Source organism: Zonotrichia leucophrys, chromosome 28 (assembly GCF_028769735.1).
Source record: "Zonotrichia leucophrys gambelii isolate GWCS_2022_RI chromosome 28, RI_Zleu_2.0, whole genome shotgun sequence".
Taxonomy (NCBI): Eukaryota; Metazoa; Chordata; class Aves; order Passeriformes; family Passerellidae; genus Zonotrichia; species Zonotrichia leucophrys.
The window spans coordinates 3,144,288-3,166,476 of NC_088197.1; the positions used below are offsets into that span (position 1 = coordinate 3,144,288).

The following is a 22,189-nucleotide window of genomic DNA, read 5'->3' on the forward strand; positions in this document are numbered from 1 at the left end:
CCGGCCCTGTGCTCCCGGCTCCGGCCGTGTCCCGGCAGAGCTCTCGGTGCCCCTCCCGTGCTCTCCAGCTTTCCACAAGCGTCTCAGGGCTGCCTTCATCACAGGTCTCCTCATTGCTTCCTACCAGGCTGATCTGTAGCAGCTCCTCCAGCCAGCAGCCTGATGCATCCCCTCATGGCACAGCCTTGGTTGGTTCTTGTGCTCCAGGGCAGCCTCACCTGTCAGAGCATCCCCCGTGCCCTGTGGGACCATGCCCCAAGCAGAGCAGCTTCACCTGGACTCTCCCCACACACACACTCCCCCCGCTTGCATACCTCTTACCCTGAGGTCTAGATCTAAACAATCTTTTTGAAGGTCCAGAAAAGCACCACGGAGCTGTTCCACACCTGCCTTCCTTGTTACCAGTCTGGCTCATGCAGTGCTTTGCCAGTCCTTACCTCTTGGCAGTTTGGCTGAGACAGGAACACAAGATACTCACAAACAGCAGGTTCTATTTCCACTTAAATTCTCCCTTATACCTGTGCTATTCCCATGAGTTATTTGCCTCAGTTAAAATAAGTTTCTACTTTTTTTTTTTTTTTATAGTTTGGCCTTTAACAGCATCAATACTGACCTCCCTTAGTTCCATTCTCTTATTTCCCTCCCAGGGAACAGCCAGGAGAACTGTTCCTCCCTCATCACACACCTCTGGCAAAGGCCTCATGTTTATTTTGCTTTGGCAGCTGGAAATTACTCAGCAGACACCCAGGATCCCAACCACAGTGGCTGCTCCCTGTGACCTGCTGCCCTTTGGAACTCCTGGACAGTCCTAAAGGAGACTGAGGGTGACACAGGTGACACTCTGGGGCTGCTAAAGAGCCCCAAGATGGGATTGCTGGGCTGCTCTGTGTGTTGGAAGTTTGTTTTGGTTGCCTTCTCTTAAGCAGGATGAAAATCTAAAGGCCAGCAGATCTTGAGGAAATTTCCACAGTTTGCCAAAAGAAAAGAAGAAATAAAATTTGCATCCAGCCTCTGGAGCACCTGCTTGGCTCCTGCTGATGGGAAGTTTGGGTCCACAGATGTTGAGCTTTGATAAATCCTGCTCAAAGTGTGATTTAAGAATGACAGCTGCCAGACTGCAAGCAACATCAGCCCATCCACTCCCTCCCTTTCTGCCCTAATGGAAAAGTTTTGGTGCTCAGAGGCTTCCCAGGAGATCTGAGATTTCCCTCAGCTGTGTCACCAGCGTGCTGTGCAATTCCCTGGGCTCCACGTCCCTGTTCCTGCAGAAAGCTGATCCTGAATGTGCCAGGCCACTTCCACAGCAGCTGTGCCCATGGCCCACATTTGCAGCAGTTAATGCTGAGCCCAAAAATCTCCACCATTTGTTTATAGAGAGGAAGAGCCCGTGGAGATGCAGACACATCCCAGTCCCATCTCTTTTCTCCATTCTGGCCCCATTTCTTACCTGGTTTTGAGTTGGCATTGCCAGCAGGTCAGGGAGGAGATCCTGCCATACCATGGCAATGTCCCCAGGTGATAATTGGCATAAACTCCATGATTCACAGAAGGCTGATCAATAATAATCCTTATTTAAAAACCCATTGTTCTTTTAGAGACAGTTATGATACAGGTGTACTTGATTGGTCCTTTAATTAAAACACCATCACCATTAGTTAATTAGGAAACCACTCTTTGATAAACAAATCTCCATAACCCATTCCACATGTTCACAATACCAGGCACAACAATTTAATAATTTTTTCTCTTTTTTTTTCTCTGATCTGCTCACAGACTTTCCCAGAATAATACCTGGGAAATTTATCTGTTTCTCTCTGTGGCCAAAGAGAGAAACTTTTTGAAACTCGTGGCTGCTGCCACACTGCCAGGCTGAGGGAGCTGGTTGTGCTCAGCCTGGAGAAGACCAAGAGGGGATTTTACCAATTTTACCAATTTTCCCATAAATATCTGAAGGGAACTGCCAGAGGATGGAGCAGTTTCTGCTCAGCAATAGGACAATGAACAGAAGCTGATGCACAGCAAGTTCTACCTTGAACACGAGGAATAATTTAAAACACCATCACCATTAGTTAATTAGGAAACCACTCTTTGATAAACAAATCTCCATAACCCATTCCACATGTTCACAATACCAGGCACAACAATTTAAGTATTGGTTTTTGTATTTTTCTCTGATCTTCTCAGAGACTTTCCCAGAATAATACCTGGGAATTTATCTATTTCTCTCTGTGGCCAAAGAGCTGCTGCCACACTGCTCAGCCTGGAGAAGACCAAGAGAGGATTTTACCAATTTTCCCATAAATATCTGAAGGGAACTGCCAGGGGATGGAACAATTTCTGCTCAGCTGCTGAGCAACAGGACAATGAGCAGAAGCTGATGCACAAGTTCCACCTTGAACATGAGGAAGAACTTTTCTGTGCTGCTGACACAGCACAGGTTGCCCAGAGTGCTTGCAGAGCCTCCTTCTCCTGTGATATTCAAAGCAGGAATGTGTCTGGGCTGATGGGGACCAGGGACCCAGCTGCAGAGCACGTGGCAAATGTTTCATCCTCCCCCAAAATTAATTTTACAAGTTCTTCAATTGCCTGTCACAGGAAGATGCCACGAGATTGGAGCTCTCTGAACAGAGGAGGAAAGGCACTGAGATCAAACAGCACTGACAAATGCAGCCCGTGACAGCAATTGCTGCATTAGTTTTTTTAAACCTTATGTTTCACATCTGGTTTGTCATGGTGTTGTAGGTGGGCTCAGTGCACAGTAAACTAGGATAACAAACCTACATTTTCTGTGATCCTTTCATCCCCTACCATCCCAAAACACATCATTTAATTGCACTCAACCTGCACAGAGATTTCATAAATAAAGGAATGATGAATTAGCATAGCTGCTGCAGCATTCACACAAGTTACTAAGACACAATCTCCTTGTGCAATCAATCCAGCCTCATGCTTCAGTGTTTGTCATAAATTGAGGTCAGGAAGAAATGTTCTCCCTACCTGGAGGAGCGCACAGAACACAAAGACTCTTAAGGGTGCAGCAATCTGTCCTCCCTGCAAACCTCAGAAAATGCTGCAAATTGCATTTGCTGCAGCTCCAGTGCAGTAGGTGAACACTGATCCTGCACAGGGGCAGCAGGAGAGCCTGGCTGATCCTTTTAACCCTAAAATTGGTGTTTGGCTCCTCCCTTCGTCCAGCCAGGGAGGCAGAGAAGAGAGAGGAGAGCCCTGGAGCTGCCCATGCCCACAGCACAGCTGGGGCTGCTCAGGAAGCTGCTGCTGTGCCCATTCCAGCCCTGGGGTCGCTCCCTCCAGGCTCAGTTTAGGTTTCACATGCAAAGGGATTCACACACTGCTTCTGCAAAGATTGTTAAGGGTGTAGCAATCTGTCCTCCCTGTGCAAACCTCAGAAAACGCTGCAAATCTGCATTTGCTGCAGCTCCAGTGCAGTAGATGAACACTGATCCTGCACAGGGGCAGGAGGAGAGCCTGGCTGATCCTTTTGACCCTAAAATTGGTATTTGGCTCCTCCCAAATACCAGGGAGGTATTTGGGGGTGCTCAGGAAGCTGCTCCTGTGCCCATTCCAGCCCTGGGGTCGCTCCCTCCAGGCTCAGTTTAGGTTTCACATGCAGAGGGATTCACACACTGCTTCTGCAAACTGGGAAGCTTCTCACGACCAAAGGGTCAGCGGATTCCCCTGCACCTCCTGACTGTCTCACAGCTCCAAATTTGCTGCTTATCTCCCACCAAATGCCTCAGGGACACCACCCAGGGAGCAAGCAGGTTCAGGCATCCCTGCCATGTGCTTCCTAATCACGGCTCAGCTGCAAAATCCCTTTCCTGCTTCCTGCAAGGAGTGTGAACTGTTCCTTGCACTTTGGCTGGTAAAAAGGATGATAATTACCCCTAATCAGTGTGCAGCAAAAACACAGGCCACAGCAGAAGGGAGGGGTGGGGGGCAGCCACCATGAGGAATGGAGCCCAATTATTCCAAGTCACTGATAAAACGGGATCAAAGAGGGTAGGAATGTTTTACCAGCTGTAAAAAGCCTGCCTGGACCAAGGCTGCTCTTGGAGAAATGCCCTTGCTGCCTACAGGCCATTCCTGGCTGGGACCTTATGCACATCCAGGGACAATTTCTCATTTTTCTTCTCGGTGTAGGCGAGGAATTTGGGCTGCTGCTCATTTCTGCCTCTCAGAGCAAGCAGCAAGGCAATTTCAGCAGGAAATGAGCAGAGAACCGTGGGCATACAGAGCAGAACAAATGCCCTGCCTGCTGCCCATATGGGCACTGAGATTCTGCTGTGTCCCATCAGGGCACCTGGGTGTGCCAGGGGATGGAGCAGCTGGGGCTGGGGGGTGATGGGGACAAGGGACAGTGCTGCTGGTGGCATTTGTGCCCTGCCAGTGCCATGTTTGTGTCTCTTCTGGCTCCCTGGGAACCCCACTGCTCATTCCAGCCTTTTTCTGCAGCAGGGAGACCTGCACAGCTCCTAACAGCAACAGGAGAGTTAGGAAGTGGTGAGGGAGAGAAGAAAAACAGCTCTTTAGATGGAAGAGGGGTTTCAGAGGCAAGTTGTGTGTAAATCACTGCCAGGCCTGCCCAGCCCTTGCCTGGTGTCTGGCTGATTGTGTTATGCTATCTGGAGAAAGTTTAATATCAAAAGCCAATAATCCCTGTGATAGGAGGGGTGATAAGGGACAATCCGGCCTGGATGTGGCAGGGGGCCAAGGTCCAGTGCCTGGCCTGCCCATCCCATCCCAAACGTGGCAGGGCTGGGCAAAACCAAAAAAATAAAATCAGGAACCAGCTCTGCTGTGTGGCATGGGCTGGCTGTGGCTAATAACCTACAAAATGGCCCTTATAAAATGCCTCACAGATGCCTGAATATAGGGTAGAAGTGGGGGATTGCAGCTCAGGGAGAGATTGGGGGTTTTTTTGGCAGGTGGGGTATCCAGGGCAGCTGAAGTTTAATGAGTTTGGTGGGTCTCAGCCCTGTTTCTGCTGGAAGGAGGGCACAGCATTCAAAGCAAAGTGAGAAGCAAAGGAGTTGCTGGCTGAGCCACCCCACACCCTGCAGGGTCCTGTGTGTGGTCAGCTTGAGGTGATGGCACTCTACAGACACGCTGAGGACGTGGAGAAAGGGAAAAAAACCTTCCTTGTCTCAGTGCCTGAATTGCTGCTGTGCCTTTTTTTATTTCTTCCTCTTTAATTCCAGGTAAAAGAGAGAGTATTCTCAGGGTAAAAGCAGGATCTCAGAGCCTACATTTTCATAATAACGACAGCATGGCTTTCACCTTGTGTCCAGAGCTTCAGAGCAGAAAATGTCTGTACAACCTCTCTCCTTGAACCAGTGCTGGAGTGGGATATAATATCTGAATAATTTACAAAGGCTCTTCATTACACAGATTTATTTTTGGCAGCTTTGTTAGACTGCTCCTTTTAGGAACTAATAGGAAGTTTCTCTGGTTTCATTAGGACATCCCTGTATGAATTGTTCCAGCGGGGCCAGGGACTGGGACAGTTCTTGCTCCATTAGAAATGCAAAATGTTCCTGCCCTTTCTGTCCCCTGGGGCTTTCTGGAAACCCACCTGCATGCCCTGGTTGTAGCAAGAGTCCAGCAAATTTTCATTCCTGGCCAAAATGTTGAAAGAGTGAGGGGTTTCCCCACATTGCCTTCAAACAGCTTTGCAGACAAATGTTGGTTCACTTGGAGAGCTCCTACACAGAACTCCCTTTCCTGTGCTGGAAAAACCTTCATTTCTCAAGTGATGGGCTGTGGGAACCCCCCACTGTTCACCAGGCTGTGTTTGGGGCCACCTCCTCTGTGCCCAGACCACATCCAGCCCCTGACTCAGCCTGGGCCAGGCTCAAATCCCCTCTTCTTCACATGCAGGTGCATTGCCCAGCTGGAAACAAGCCCATTAAAAAGTCATTTACCAGGCACAAGCGAGTTTGTGTTCCCCTGGATTGGGATTTGCCAAGATTATACCATAAATTAGAGTGTTTCCTGGAAGAATGTAAGGAGAGAGGAGGGGAGGAAAAAAAAAAAAACCAACAAGATAAAATGGAACATTTTGTAGCCAACAGCAATGCCAATAAAGGAGCATTTCATTTCCCACTTGGAAGGGAGTGACTGCAAGCTGTTGCAAGGGTAGGGCAGGGTGCCTGTGCTGCTCCAGGACCAGGGGAAGGGGACAACGGGGACCTGACTATAAATTGCATTTCTCTGCAGAAATGCAGAGCCTAAGCTGGGGTGACTCAGTTTCTCTCCATGTAAAAAGGGGGACCAGCATGCCAACCCCACTGGGGGAAGACTGTCTGCCCTGTTTTCCAACCCTTATTCTGCAGGGACACAAAGCCTGCCTGCACTATTAATAATCCTTGGCATGAAGCTGTCACAGTTTCCACTAATATGGAGATGTTGAAGTGAAAAAGCTACTGCACAATATGCAGGAGGTGTCACAATAACTCAGCTGCTATATTGTTCTTTTTAAAAATAAATACCACAACAGGCCAGCCCACATTGCTGGAGTCATGACGTGCAGGGTTTTATTTTTAATCAGAAAATGTACTGATTTTTAAAGATAGACATGGAACAACATCCAAAATTTATGAAAGCTCCCTGTGTGCTCACACGTACCAACCGTGCTCCTGCCCGAATGGCTTCAGAGGACCTGATCTTACTCCAGCACGGGCACATTTGTGAGTGTGGCTTTGCAAGTGGCCCCATGGCAACAAAATTCTTCCAGAAATAAAGCCTGTGGCTGAATTCCCCACCCCACTGCTCTCTGGGGGGATGCAATCGATCCCACAGGACATGAACTGCAGGGTCTGCTCAAGGCAGCAGGTTTAGGACCAAAGTTTGCATCCAGAGCAGAATATCGCATTGTTTGGAGATCAGAGCTTTCTCTGGAGGCCACTTGTAGGCGAATTACCTTTCTCCTTTGCCTTCCCTCACGCTTAGCCGAGGGCAACGCTGAAATAAAGCAGAACGAAACTCTGGGTTAAAAAATGCCTGCTCTGCTTGGAGAAGGGCGAGAAAACGAGCTGGGAAGGGCGAGGAGCTCAGTGCCCGGCAAGGGCTGGTCTGGGGCTACGGATGCGCCTCAGGCCGGCCGGACCCTGGGCTCTGAGGGGTTCGGGCAGGGACACCCGGCGGGCCCGGGGGCTCGGAGGGCCCGAGGCTCGGGCAGGGACATCGGAGGGGTCGGAGGTCTCGGGCAGGGACACCCGACGGGCCTTGGGCTCGGAGGGGCTCGGGCAGGGACACCCGGCGGGCCGCGCACCGGAGGCTGAGGGGAGCAAAGCCCGGCGGGGCAAGGCCCGTGCCGACCACAGGGCTGCATCCCCCGAGCCCCGCCACAGTGAGGGCACGGAACGGGGCCGGGCCCGGTGCCCGCGGCCGGCGGCGCCGCTTGGCGGGGGCGGGGACCGGCGGGGGCGGGCGCGGCCGTGGGCCCGCCCGGGCCGGGGAGGCGGCGGCGGCGGCAGGTGGTGCCGAGCAGCCGCAGGACGGAGCCGGAGCCGCAGCCGCCATTAGACAATAGGCGCCGGCGGCGGGAGCGGCGCGGGGCGAGCGGCGCGGCCGGGGCGGGGCGGCCGCGGGGCCGGGGCGGCCGGACCCGGCGCGGACAAAGGCGGCGGCGGCGGCGCGGGGAGCCGCGGCGGGGGCGGCAGGCGGCAGCGGGCCGCTCCGTGAGGGGACCGAGCCGCAACCTGACATGATGTTTCCACAAAGCCGGCACTCGGTACGGCGCGGCCCGGGGCCGGAGCGGCCGCGGGGCGGGGCCGGGCGCCGGCGGGGCCGAGGGGGCTGCCCGGGGGCTGCCCGGCCTCCCTCGGCCCCGCGGGCTCCGGGGGATCGAGCGCCTCCCGCCGCCGGTGCCGAGGGGCGGCGGCAGGCGGGGAAGGGGCCCCACGGGTGACCTTGGGCGCGTCCCGGGCACGGGCGCTGCCCCCCGGCGGGGGCTCGGGCCCCGGGGCGGCGAGAGCGGGGCGGGCTCGGGGCCCGGCGGGCGCCGGTTCCGGCCCCAGCGCTGTCTCCTGTTGTTCAAGGGCTCCTCTCACCTGCCTCAGCAGCTGAAGTTCACGACCTCCGACTCGTGCGACCGCATCAAGGACGAGTTCCAGCTGCTGCAGGCCCAGTACCACAGGTACGTGCTGCCCACGGGGCCGTCCCGGTGCACGGGAATCGCTCCGGTTCTTCCGCTCGTTGCTTCCCTCCCGGGACCGGGTGAGGATTTGGGGAAGGGGAGCCGGTGGTGTAGCTTGGGACAGCTTTGGCGTTGGTGGTGTCCACATGGGAGCCCGGCGAGGAGAACGCCCATTCCCTTCCCCAGCCAAGGTCTTTCCTCCAAGTGCTGCTCAGCCAGGACTGCACAGACACTTGCCAGGCCTCCTGCCTCTTGCTGGGAGTTTTCCTCAGTTTTTCTCGCTGGCTGCCATTCCTGGACTGCAAATGCTGCAGGGAGTACTTAAAATCCAAAAGCATCTACTTTTCTGTGAACGTGTGTGGAAATAGTGCTGCTGACCCAAAAGCTGGCTTGAGACAATCTGTTGCTTTGCATGTGTGTGTGTGTCTGACATAAACACGAAGCCCTTTGGTTTAAATTATCTGGGTGATGCCCTCTGCCACAGCCTGGTGCTGGTTTTGGTGTGTGCATTGGTGCCATGTGGCTGCAAATGTCCCCCAGCCCGGGCTCTGCCTGCGAGTTTGTGGTGGTTTCATTTTGGCAGGAGCAGGCAGAAAAACTGCTGGGAAGTGGCCATTTCCTTGTGTCTCTGTGCCTTGGCAGTGCCAGCAGGGGAGAAGGGGCTCCTGCTGAAAGGGAAGCTTTCCCCCCATGCCGCTCCACCCCCTCGGACTTAATCTGCTCAAGAAGGAGCAGGTTTTGTGTAGGTGAAGCTGTTTCTTGTTTGAAACATAAAACCACAGCACATGCTGGCTGCAGTTGCTCGGCTGGTGAGTTGGAGTCTCATAAAACACTGGGAGCAGCGGCACTTTCTCTGAAGGGTGTGAAGAATCTGGGAGAGAGGAAAAAAATCCTTGCTTCTGGAGGGATGTGCTGCACTTGGGCCTCCCCCCCTTCCACCCCCATCCATCCAGAAGTGGGTCTGGCTTTGGTTTTGATGTTGTATTGGAACATCTCTTGAGTGCTGCAGACAGGTTCTGTGCCAGAAACTGTCCCCAGCTGCCAGCGAGCTGTTGAGGAAAGGCAAACCCCTCCCTGGGCAGCCAACTCTGCTTCTCCCCAGCTTCCTGTGGAATGGATTTGCCTGCAGGGAGGTCAGTGCTCTGCTGGTGGATAGCCTTGTGTCCTTTTCCTGAGTGTGTGCTGAGAAACTGGGAGCAAGGCTCTGTGTGGTCACCACAGCCTGTCTGGGCTCTGCTCTGGCCGCCCCTTGAAAAATCCAGATAATGATATCCAAGAATCCAGCCTGGCCGGGATGAGGCCGTGCAGGAAGCAGCTGCTCTGTGGAGATCAACTCTCTCACCTCCTGTTTGTGGTTTTTTCCTTACTGTTTTCTGGCTTTTCAGCTTGAAGTTGGAATGTGACAAACTAGCCAGCGAGAAATCGGAGATGCAGCGTCACTACGTCATGGTAAGGAGCAGCCCAGAGCAGAGTGTGTGGGTGGCAACACCAGCAGGTGCCTGTGCCTGGGCTCTGCCAGAGCTCCAGGGCTCTCAGCAGGGCTGGAATTGGCTCTTTTCTGAAAATTGGGTTGTTTTGTGTTGGCTGCATGCAGGGGGTTGTTGAAATGCACGGTGGGAGGGAGTTTTTTTGATGGATTGCTTGGTGAGTGCTTGGCTCAAAGGAAGTGACAGCTCTTACACACCTGAGGAGGTGATGCAAGGTGCTGGTGTGCAGGGGTTTGGGGACTCTGGGAAGGTCATGGCCAGTGCAGGTGGTTGGGGATAAAACACCTGGTGAGAGATAAAGCAATACTCTGGGAAGTCATGAAACTGGGAAATTCCATGAGCCAGCTGTGAGTTAGAAGCAGAAATCAACTTTCTGTGCCCTGTGCACCTTGTGGTGACCCCACAGCCTTGCTGAGCCGTGGTGCTGAGTGCTGGCACGTGTGTCCCAGGCATGAGGAATGGTGCCACGTGTGGGCAGCAGGCTTGGCTGTGGCTTTCCAAGCAAACAGCCACGTTCTGGTGAGCAGGGTGAGGGTTTTGCCTGTCAGGTAATGCCTCAGGAGCCCTTGTGGCACAGCCAGGCAGGGCTGTGGTCTCTTCCTTTCCTATCATGGAGTTAATGATAGGAGGCTGCAATACTGTCCGTGAAGATGAGCTGGTTCCTGCTTGCCAGCTGCTGCACCTGCCCTGGAAAGAAGAGATAAGATGTTGAAATTAATAGAGCAGCTCTTCAGAGCAGAGTTAAGACTTAAAAAAGCAGAAATAAGGGAAGCTAGCTGGCCCCTTCTCTGCTGTTGTGGCCAGGCTCTGAGGCTGTGGGGAGCAATGTGTGCTTGGGGCTGGGGACAAGGAGAAGAGCTCACAGCTTTCCTGGTGTGCTCATGGGGAAGCCTGCCCCGTTCTCACTGGTAAACAATTGCTTCCTGTGCAGTCTGCACAGAATCCCTCATCTCCAGCAGTGGCCAAGATACATTTTATTTATTTATTTTTATTTTTTTTTCCCCCTTAATGCTGGCAGTCACCAGAATTGATTCAGGTTGCTGTCAGCAGCAGAGGGAAGGGCTGCTGCTCGTGGTGCAGTGCTGGAGGCTCTGCAGGCACAGCAGCTCCAGCACGGGGAGGGCTCCTGTGAATGTGCAAAGCTGCTACAGCTGCTCTGGTTTTTTTGAATAAAGTCACAATTGGCAGCTTGGGGGACGGGCTCCTGCTTCCTGCTCGGTCTTCAGAATGCAAAGAAGCCTCGAGAGCCCGCAGCAGGCTGAGATCATCCTGATACCGAGCCGGGCTCCATCGCCCGTACCAGGGTGCCAGTGATCTTCAGCTAAATGAGCACAGATGTGGATTGTTCTTTTTTCCCTTTGCAAGAACCAGGATTGCAGGCTGCAGGAGGAGGTTTCTAAACTCTCAAAACATCAGCTTGCTAACAGCTTCTTCCAGGGGTCAGGAATTAGCTGCTTGTGCCAATAGATTGTCTGTAGCTGCCTGTTGCTGCTGTGCAGGGGTTTTCTGGGTGGATTGTTTTTGTGTGTGGAGAGGGGAGGTTTCCACATAACTCCTTCCTAAACAGCTGGAGCTGTGTGCAGCTGGATGTGTTACTTGCTAGATCAAGTCCAGTTGTGATCTCTCCCATTTGCTGCTGAAGGAGTCATGTGGGCTTTAGGACCCTGGCCAGGCAGAGCTCTCAGAGCCAGGCTGCCTCTCTCTCTCCTGGCTGTGCTTAGGGGAGTCTGGAGCCCTGAGCCTTTTTCCAGGTTTGACACAGCATCACTCACTCTCACCTCGGTGCAGACTGTGGGGAAGTGTCTGTGAGGGGAATCCTGTGGGGCAAAACTCCAGTCTGGAGCAGGGTGGGCAGGGAGCACCTGGAGGGGGTCTCTGTGCTTGCCTTTGTTTCCTAGGGCTTGCCTCTGCTCCCCTTTGTAGAAAACCCTGCCAGGGATGCAGTGGTGGTTCCCAGCACTTAAAATTAATTTTGTTCTCTTCTCTCCTGCTCTGCAGTACTATGAGATGTCCTACGGGCTGAATATTGAAATGCACAAACAGGTAGGGGGGAAAACATCTCCAGTGCTGCATTTCCTGGAGAAGGTGGGCTGTCTGCTCTGAGCTTCCCTCTGTCACTTCAGTTGCCTTTCAGGAGCTAGAAATGCCATCAGCCTGTAAAATGTCAGAGCTGCCTTTGAGATGCAGGGCCCCCCCACATCTCAGGATCACAATGGGATCCCATCCTGGGCTCTGGGCACCCCATGGTTCTCCCCAGGATCTGAACAGGTATTTGAGCACCAGGAGGGGTCTGGAGCTGCAGCTTGGAGACTCTGTGGCAGCCTGGATAAGTTTGCTCATTACCCTCAGTGGTGGTTAAGTTGTTAATTATCCCCAGTGACTAATTACCTGTGGTGTTAACAACATGAGCCTCCTCTGAGCCTGTCTCTATCTGGCTTCAGCTCCAGCCACAAAGTCCTGGCTCAGTTTAAGCCTCTTAGCACAGTTCTGTTCCTCACAAAGGCACTTGGTGCTTCTGATCCCATTGCCCTTGTTGCTAAGCCCATGAGACTGGCTTCCATGGGAAAACCTGCATCTTGGAGAAGAATCTGAGCCACAAATCCTCCCACAAACATCTCCCAGCCTGATCTGTTCCCTGTGCTGCTGTTGGGGTTGGTGTGTCCCTGTACCCTTTGGCTCTGTGTTTTGAGTCCTTTAGAAAGTGATTTGTAAAGGACTGGAAGCTTCATTATTTACCAGGAGAAAAATCATTTAACACCCCAGAAGGTGCCAGTGCTGCTGTGAGGGTGCTGAGGAGGCTGAACAGCCATGAATGTGTCTGTCTGTCTGTCCACATGGCAGATGTAATTCAGCACATCCCCACCTGGCTCTGCAGGAACTCTGCTCTCTGGTTGTTCCCAATTTATTAAATAAATTTCAAGGGCCTGGAGAGGAAGAGGAATAATGAAACTTTGCTCTTTGCAGTCAACAACATCCCTTCATTTAACCATGCAGGGAGGAGCCTCAGGGGGGAAGGGGGTCCCCATGGCACCAGGGTGCTGCCAGGAGGGTGGGTTTTGCCCCAGAAGAGGAGGGAAGGGGCAGCTGATGCTGTGCCTACTCAATCCTGATCTCTCTCACTTTTCCTCTCTATTTCTCCCACCTTTTAGGCTGAAATTGTCAAGAGGCTAAATGGGATTTGTGCCCAGGTTCTGCCCTACCTTTCACAAGAGGTGAGTCCCCAGTTTTTGGGGTGTGTTGGCATGGAGGCTGCTGTCCCTCTGCAGTGTCACAGCCCTGCAGCACTGACACCCCTGGCTGGCAAACCCTGGCTTGCCCTCAGCCCAGCCCTTCAGGGCAGTGTTGGCTCCTGGAGCACTGTGTGGTGCTCTGTTGGTCCACCTTAAAACTTCTGTCTTGCTCTATTTATATTCTAAAGTTTTATATTCCAAAGTTGTATTTATATTCTAGAGTTTTATATTCTAAATCTCTAAACTCTTAAGTTTTTTACCCTGTGATATTCCACACTTCTAATCAAACTACACATCCATAATCCCAGTGTTCTCAATCAATTTTGGAAGGTTTCTCCACACTCTCAGTTCAAATGCAGTGGGGTCAGAGTCTGTCAGCACAGAAAGTGTAAAATTCTCAGTATCCAGAACTCCAGTTCCCTTTTGTGGGACAAAGCTGCTCCTGCTCTCTCCATCAGCCACGTCAGCAGTGGTAACTGGGGGAGAAGGACACTTAAAAAAAATACCTCCATATGGAGGATACCTCCTCTCATCCTCTTTGAGATCTGGTTCCTCTGCCTCATTAATTAATGCAGCTGATGGGCTCCTCCCACTCCCCGGAGACATTAATTGAGGGAGGGGGTGCTTGGGAGTCTCTGTCTGAGGCAGGGGAGGATTAAGCACTTCCAGAGCTGCATTTTCTGTCTCCCCATGGAGGCTGAGCCCTGAGCAGCTCTCCTGGCCCTTTGGGGGTTGGAGGATTCTTGCTTGGGCTCAGTGCTGGGCTTGGGGCACAGGTTCTGCTTTTCCCACCCACCTGTTCTTAGGACAGACAGTCTCTTGCTGATCAGATCAGGGTTGCCTAATAACTAAGCCCCAGCTAAATCTTTTACATCTTAATGCAATCCTTAACCCTGTCCCTGCTGCCAAAATGAAAAGAAAAATCCTCCTTGCTGAAGTGCAGTGGGCAGTCCTGGTGTTTCAGAGACCTTGTGCTCTGCAAGGAGCAAATACAGCTCTCCTTTATTTATTTTTAAGTATATGATCCATCCATTTTTCCTGCTGTGTTTGGAACACCCAGCTGCTGCTGAAGTTGGTATTCAGGATGTGTCCCAAGGAGTTTCACAAGAGATTCTGATTTTTAGGGTTTGTTTTGTGTAGGTGAAGGGTGGCAGGATGAGGCACTGCCCACCCTGCAGCCTTTTGGCCAAGGATCTCTGGGTGTGTGGAGAGCAGGACAAGGGTGGGGATAAGAGGGAACCTGTTTGACCCTGTGGTGAGGAAGAGGAGGAGACAAAGGTGTTTCCTTGTCTGGGTGTGTGCAGGTGTAACCAGCCTGACAGTGTGGACTTGATCCCTGTCCTGCTTCCCTGTGGCACTCCAAGTGACCCCAAATCCCTCTGTTTTCTCCTTGCCAGCATCAGCAGCAAGTCTTGGGAGCCATTGAACGAGCTAAGCAGGTCACAGCACCAGAACTGAACTCCATCATCCGTGTACGTGAGGGTTGGGTTGGGAGGGAATTCTGGCCTCTGGGATGTGGATTCGTGACCTGGGGACATCAGGGGACCCTGCTCTGATCCTGAGGCTGCAAGGCTGGGCTGGCACAGGCTGGTTGGTGTGTGCAGGGATCCCTGCTCTGCCCCAGCAGAGCAGCTTTGGTTTTGAGCAGGAACCAGAGCAGGCACTCAGCATGAAAACACCATCTGCTCTTGGTCAGAGTTGTGACTGAGGGCTTTATCTGCAGCCTTGGGACTGCCAGAGCCTGGGGCCAGATGTCCTGTGGGGTAGGGGCTGTGTGTCCTGCTGGGGACACGGTGTTGAGTCTTCCCTTGAGGCTGTCACAGCAGCAGGACTGAGAACCTCAGGGTTGGGTGGGAAAAGAGCTTCAAGCTTATTTAAACCCCTTTTAACCCATGTGCCACATCATGACAATCTGGTATTTTGTCTGTGTGTCTGTCCATCCGTTCCCTACAGCAGCAGCACTCAGGGTTAGGTGGGAAAAGAGCTTCAAGCTTTTTAAACCCTTTTTATCCATTGCTGCACAAATGACAATTTATCGCCATGTATGTCTGTGTGTCTGTCCATGTTCCCTACACAGCAGCACTTCAGGTTGGGTGGGAAAAGACTTCAAGCTTGTTTAAACCCGCTTTTAACTCGAAAGTGCACTCAGAAGACAATTACCTGTGTGTCTGTGTGTCTGTCCATCCTTCCCTACAGCAGCAGCACTTCAGGGTTGGGTGGGAAAAGACCTTGAAGCTTATTTAAACCCCTTTTGAACCTCCATTGCTGCTGCACTCTGACCAAATGCACTCAAAATGACAATTTGAGTGACATTGTGTCTGTGTGTCTTTCCATCATTCCCTACAGCAGCAGCACCTCAGGGTTGGGTGGGAAAAGAGCTTCAAGCTTGTTTAAACCCCTTTTTAACCTCCATTGCTGCCACACTCATGACAATTTGAGTGCCATTGTGTCTGTGTGTCCCTTGTAGCAGCACCTCAGGGTTAGGTGGGAAAAGAGCTTCAAGCTTATTTAAACCCCTACTTTAACCAAGTGCACTCAAAATGACAATACCCCTGTTGTGTCTGTGTGTCTGTCCATGGTTCCCTACAGCAGCACCTCAGGGTTGGGTGGGAAAAGAGCTTCAAGCTTGTTTAAACCCCTGTTTTAACCTCAGTCCGACCAAGTGCACTCAGAATGACAATCCCCCGTTGTGTCTGTGTGTCTGTCCATGGTTCCCTACAGCAGCAGCTCCAGGCTCACCAGCTGTCCCAGCTCCAAGCCCTCGCTCTGCCCCTGACCCCGCTGCCCGTGGGGCTCCAGCCTCCCTCTCTGCCCGCTGTCAGCGCCGGCACCGGGCTCCTGTCGCTGTCAGCCCTGGGCTCTCAGGCTCACCTCTCCAAGGAGGACAAGAACGGCCACGATGGGGATGCCCACCAAGATGATGACGGCGAGAAATCGGATTAGAGAGCGCCCGTGGGGCCGGGGGAAGGGGCTGGGCTGGGGAGGGAGGGAGGGAGGAGGGAGGGAGGGGCGGGTTAGTGCAAAATGCAGTATCTCTCTCTGCTCGCTGTGCAGCAGGGCCGTGGTGACCCGTGCTGGGTGGCACCTGGCCAAGGCCTGTCCCCAAGGGCGGCTGGCAGTGCCTGGGGGTGTCCCCAGCGCCGTCCCCGGCTGCTGCACAGCGATGCAAAGCGCCATAGCATTACCCGTGTGGCCAATCGTGCTGTCCCTGTGCCCGGCCTGCCTTCCCTGTCCCTCCTCCTCCTCCTCCTCACGGAGCAGACTCTGCCTGCTCTGGGGCCACCTTGCCCCCTGGCTGTCCCTCGGTGCCATGTGGCCCCATCCCTCCACCTGCTGCTCCCCCTCTCGGTATTTAAAGATTGCCCCTTGATCCTAACGGTTCTGCACAACTCCCTGCTAGGATCCCTGGCCCAGAACAATCTCCTCCTTCCCTCCCCCAGGTGCTCTTGGTCTCGTGTCCCCCACGTCCCTCCTGCACTAATACCAGGCCTAATAACAGCCTTGCTGTTCTGCATGTACCTGTTCTCAACCAGGGGCTTCACCCTGGGCTGGAGGGGGTCCAGGTGGGCTGGGCAGAGGGGGCAGGCAGACCAAGAGCCTTCCCCAGCCTCCCCCTCCCTGTGCCCCTGCCCTGTGTAGAGGATACAGCAGCTTTCTCTGTTCTTATCTCCGTGCGCTAGCGTGTCTTCTTAAAAAACAAAAATGGTAAAAAAAAAAATAAAATAAATAATAATCTGGTGTTTGTATATAGTTCTTTAGAAAGATCTTGTTTTGCTTTTTGTGTTTAATCACTTGACCTATAATAAGAGGAACTGAAAATGCTGTATCAAGGACGTACAAGCTGTGCCTTTCAAATAAAGAAATAAGAAGGTTGGTTAAAACAGTGACTTGGTGCTGCTTTCTTGTTGCCTTTGGGAGGACTTTAAAATACTTCCCTGTGTGTCCTGTCCCTTCAGAAGCTGGTGTGTGAAGTGTCTGGAGGTGCAGCCCTCCTTCCTCCAGGTGCTAGCAAATCCCAGATTATTCTTTCTTGTTGGATGTGCTGCTCTCCCTCTCTGGAGGTTTCTCTGGGAGTGGGGTTAACATTCACAGCTCTGGCTTCTCTTGTAGGGGCTGATGGACTGGTTAAAACCATGATTGTGACTTGCTGCTGCTTTCTTGTTGCCTTTGGGAGGACTTTAAAATACTTCCCTGTGCCTCCTGTCCCTTCAGAATCAGCTGGGGAGAACTGAGTTTTCCTGGTGTAGGAGGTGTCTGGAGGTGCAGCAAATCCCAGATTATTTTTATTATTATCCCTTTCCTCTTGGATGTGCTGCTCTCCCTGGAGGTTCCTCTGGGAGCAGGGTTAACACTCACACCTCTGCCTCTGGCTTCTCCTCTAGGGGCTGATGGAATGGGACAGCCCCTGTGGCTGGTTAAAACCATGACTGTGACTTGCTGCTGCTTTCTTGTTGCCTTTGGGATGACTTTAAAATACTTCCCTGTGCCTTCTGTCCCTTCAGATGGGGGAATCAGCTGGGGAGAACTGAGTTTTCCTGGTGTGAGAAGTGTCTGGAGGTGCAGCTCTCCTTCCTGCAGGTGCAGCAAATCCCAGATTATTCCTTTCCTGTTGGATGTGCTGCTCTCCCTCCCTGGAGGATTCTCTGGGAGCCAGGACGAGCAGGGTTAACATTCACAGCTCTGCCTTCTCTAGGGGCTGGTGGAATGGGGCAGTCCCTGTGGCTGGTTAAAACAGACTTGCTGTTTTAACCAGGCACATGGTTAAAATATGGTTAAAACCATGACTTGCTGTTGCTTTCTTGTTGCCTTTGGGATGACTTTAAAACACTTCCCTGTGCCTGCTGTCCCTTCAGAATCAGCTGGGGAGAACTGATTTTTTCCTGGTGTGGGAAATGTCTGGGGGTTCAGCAAATCTCAGATTATTCCTTCCCTGTTGGATGTGCTGCTCTCCATCGCTGGAGGTTTTTCTGGGAGCAGGGTTAACATTCACAGCTCTGCCTCTGGCTTCTCCTCTAGGGGCAGCTCCTGTGCCCTTGGTGGCTCTGGGACACCCGTGCAGAGGTGAGGGCAGTGCCACATCCTCAATCTGCAGGAACCAGGGCCAGGAGGATGCTCGGGCAAAGCCAGAACAAACGAGCTCAAGGTGAAAAGCGGTGGGTGGTGAAAAGGGAGCGGGGGATTCTCCAGAAGAAAAGCAAGGAGCAAAGTGCCCCCGAGGCGCTTTGGTAACACATGTGGAGGTCCCTGGGGCTGCCACAGCTCTGCTCTGCTGTGCATAATTCATTTTTCCTCTGGGCACTGAGGATAAGCTGCTTCTGTGGCTCTCAAGCCCCTCTGGAAAATCCGGCCCGCGGTGCCCTGGGGCTGAGATTGCTGTAATGGAATTGGCTCTCGATAATTAGAGCTGTCCTCTGGCTTCAGAGCTGCTCCAGCCCGATAACATCTTCCCCTCTGCTATCTCTTAGGCCACTTGGAGTGGGAAAATTTCCTTCCTCTGGGGAGGAATCGGTGCTGGGGGAGTCCTGGAGCATCCAGCGCTGAGGTGTGGAGGGGCTGGTGGGTTACAGAGAGAGAAAAGTGAGTTTTTAGGAGCCTATGGTACAAGAGAGACTCCTCTCTTCTTGATGAACTGAGAATTGATTATCTGAGGAGTGGTGATGGACTGAGAGTTGGTTATCTGAGGGGTGGTAACTGAATTGAGAATCCAAGGTTTTGTCTTACTGTGATGTGTTAGAAATTTGGTGGGGGGAGGAGGAATGTTTTTAAAATGTTTTCATTCTGAGTGTGTTTCTTTTTACGTGTAGTTGTAAGTTAATAAAGTTAGTTTTAAATATATATATATATATATATATACATATATATATACACATATATATTATAATATATTATAATATAACACTATTATATTATATTATATTATATTATATTATATTATATTATATTATATTATATTATATTATATTATATTATATTATATTATATTATATATGAAAATGATACACTAAAACTATACTAAAGAATAGAAGAAAATATTTCATTAGAAGACTTAAAAAGAAAAGAATTATTATAAAATCTTGTGACTGCTCACAGCCTCGACACAGCTGGCTGTCATTGGTCATCAAGTGAGAACAATTTCACAGGTAAACAATTCTCCAAATCACATTCCAAAGCAGCAAAACGTGGAGAAGGTGAAACTCCTCAAGAGAAAAGATCCTAATGAAAGGATTTTTCATAAAATACATCTGTGACATCCTCCCTTCCACCTGCCTGGCACTGGAGGCTCAAACCCAGCCTCCTTCCTCCATGCAGGGAGCAGCTGGGAATTTTTCACTGGATTTCAGCTCTTTGGGTCCTTCCTGCAGGACAGAACCCCCAGAGGGAGAATCGGTGCCTCCCACCCTCCTCATTTTCAGCCCTGCCTGAAACAAGGGCAGGGGAATGCAGGAGGAGCAGGGCTCCCTTCCCAGCTGCTGCTAATGCAGGAATGCCGAGCTCTTCCTGGCTGCAGCAGCAGCAGCGCCAGATAAAAGCTAAAGGAGGCATCAATAATTAAAAACCACTCAGAGCTGGTAAGTGCAAACAGCAGCCAGCACAGGGATCAGATCGAAGGCAGAGAGCAGAGCTGGGCTGCTCTGAGGGCTCCCACTGCTCCTCTGCAGCCCTGGAACCGGGGACACCTGGAGGGGACACCTGGAGGGGACATTTGTCCCCAGAGGTGAGGGATATGTGGATTTGGAGAGTGGACATTGGGATTTTGGGGATGAGGGGCTGCAGTTTGGTCCCAGAAGTGGAGCTTTGGCTTAGATCTCACTGGTTTGGAACCCAGGGACACTTGAAGGGGACATCTGTCCCCAGGGGTCAGATGTGTGTGTGGCTTTGGAGAAGCCACCAGCTGGACACCAGCACTGGGATTTTAGGGATAAGGAGCTCGAGTTTGGTCCTGGAAGTGGAGCTCAGGAAACTGGGGAATCCTAATTTCCAGTGCAGCTTTGTCTTAGATCTCAGTGGTTTGGAACCCAGGGACACCTGGAGGGGACACCTGTCCCCAAGGGGTCAGGGACGTGTGGATTTGGAGAGTGGACACTGAGGGTTTGGGGATGAGGAGCTGCAGTTTGGTCCTTGAAGTGGAGCTCAGGGAACTGGGGAATCTTAATTTCCAGTGCAGCTTTGTCTTAGATCTAGCTGGACACCGAGGACTCTGGAGGGGACATTTGTCCCCAGAGGTGAGGGATAAGTGGCTTTGGAGAGTGGACATTGGGATTTTGGGGATGAGGGGCTGCAGTTTGGTCCTGGAAAGGGAGCTTTGGCTTTGATCTCACTGGTTTGGAACCCAGGGACACTTGAAGGGGGACATCTGTCCCCAGGGGTCAGTGTATGATGTGGCTTTGAGAAGCCACAGCTGGACACCAGCACTGGAATTTTGGGGATGGGGAGCTGCAGTTTGGTCCTGGAAGTGGAGCTCAGGAAACTGGGGAATCTTAATTTCCAGTGCAGCTTTGTCTTAGATCTCACTGGTTTGGAACCCAGGGACACCTGGAGGGGACACCTGTCCCCAAGGTGTCAGGGACATGTGGATTTGGAGAGTGGACACTGGGATTTTGGGGATGAGGGGCTGCAGTTTGGTCCTGGAAAGGGAGCTCAAGAAACTGGGGAACCTTGGTTTCAGTGCAACTTTGGCTTAGATCTAGCTGGACACCTGGAGGGGACATCTGGAGGGGACATTTGTCCCCAGAGGTGAGGGATAAGTGCCTTTGGAGAGTGGACATTGGGATTTTGGGGATGAGGGGCTGCAGTTTGGTCCTAGAAGTGCAGCTTTGTCTTAGATCTCACTGGTTTGGAACCCAGGGACACCTGGAGGGGACACCTGGAGAGGACATCTGTCCCCAAGGGGTCAGGGACATGTGGCTTGGAGAGTGGACACTGGGATTTTGGGGATCAGGAGCTGCTGTTTGGTCCTGGAAGTGGAGCTCAGGAAACTGGGGAATTTTGGTTTCCAGTGCAGCTTTGTCTTAGATCTCACTGGTTTGGAATCCAGGGACACCTGGAGGGGACACCTGTCCCCAGGGCTCAGGGACATGTGGCTTTGGAGAGTGGACACCAGCACTGGGATTTTGGGGATGAGGAGCTGCAGTTTGATCCTTGAAGTGGAGCTCAGGGAACTGGGGAATATTAATTTCCAGCACAGCTTTGGCTCAGATCTCACCGCTTTGCTGCCAGATCCTTTCCTCAGCTCCCCTTCCCATCTCATGCTCATTCCAGGACTGACTCCAGCCAGGATGAGGTCGCTGCCTGTGCCAGCTGCCCTGGGAGATTCACACGGGCTGAGGGTGCCAGGAACCACTCTGTGCTGAGCTCATTCAAGCAGGCAAGCTGAGAATGGGATGGTTTGTGAGCCACAGCCACCCCTGGTGTGTCTGCAGAGCGAGGTGGGCTCTGCCCTGGAGCACCCACAGCTGCCCTGTGCCAGGCTGGCACTCAGGGAGGAGCTGAAACACAAAATCCCTGAGGAAATCCCAGCAGCTGCAGCTTCTCCTGCTGGGATCCAGCCTCAGATGGAGCTCCTGGCTGTCCCTGTGTTGGTTTGATTTCTCTGCTGCTGTTCAGAGCATTTCTCTCTTGATCCCAGCATGGATTTCAAACACTTTCATCCCTTGGGGCTCTCCCAGGCTGTGCCACCACCAGGCACGAGTGTGGCTGAGCATCCTGCAGTGGTGACAGCCAGCTCTGGGCTGTGCCCACTGCCCAGCACCTTCCCTGTGAAAAATGCATATTTTATGATTGGCTTTTTGCAAATATTCAAATGAATATTATGTGTGTTGTGTTAGAAAGCGATGCTGTATTAATTCTCTTAAGTAGTGTGGTAAATATAGTTTTGGGTTATTAAAAAATAATTAAAATAGAAACGGTGCTATGGAGGATACTTGCAGGGAAATAGCAGCCACAGGACACCTGAATCTTTCAGAGAAAGAGAATTTATTGCCCCATTATCAGAAGAAATTAACATCTTCCCACCTTGAAGGCGCTGTTGGGGTTCAGAGGAAGAAGTTGACACTGACCAGACAGAATCCTGTGTTTGAATGGAATTTATGTATCATGTATGAAGTGTATGAATATGCAACAGGTTATTGCTTTTAAGGATTAATCCTCTGTTAACTGTGTCCTTTTTCGGGCTTATTTTACCCAGAAAAAGGTACCCGGACATCCATAACTCTTAAATTTTATTATCTCATATTGTCCTAATCCAAAATGTCCAAATTATTATTACTTTAACTATATTACTATTTTAATAACCATTTTATTACTATTAAACTTTA

General features: G+C 51.8%; 1 protein-coding gene across 2 annotated transcripts; it reads left to right on the forward strand.

Annotated features, from left to right (window-relative positions):
• The first annotated feature begins 7,597 nt into the window (after positions 1-7,597).
• TLE5 (TLE family member 5, transcriptional modulator) lies at positions 7,598-16,762 on the forward strand. 2 transcript variants are annotated; one of them, XM_064734105.1, is made up of 7 exons: positions 7,598-7,753; positions 8,061-8,158; positions 9,544-9,607; positions 11,644-11,688; positions 12,795-12,857; positions 14,273-14,347; positions 15,597-16,762. In XM_064734105.1, exons 1-7 carry the CDS (start codon positions 7,727-7,729, stop codon positions 15,816-15,818), a joined length of 594 nt encoding a protein of 197 aa, XP_064590175.1. In that variant the 5' UTR covers positions 7,598-7,726; the 3' UTR covers positions 15,819-16,762. The 2 variants fall into 2 exon arrangements, with proteins under 2 accessions (XP_064590175.1, XP_064590176.1); XM_064734106.1 differs by having other exon boundaries at positions 15,600-16,762.
• Positions 16,763-22,189: the final 5,427 nt, after the last annotated feature.

Bases quoted from the DNA above. Each gene is read 5' to 3' on its own strand.
- TLE5 (XM_064734105.1), top strand. From the start codon at position 7,727: ATGATGTTTCCACAAAGCCGGCACTCG. The intron at 8,159-9,543 runs GTACGTGCTGCC...CTGGCTTTTCAG, and splicing joins CTGCAGGCCCAGTACCACAG to CTTGAAGTTGGAATGTGACA. The intron at 9,608-11,643 runs GTAAGGAGCAGC...CCTGCTCTGCAG, and splicing joins TGCAGCGTCACTACGTCATG to TACTATGAGATGTCCTACGG.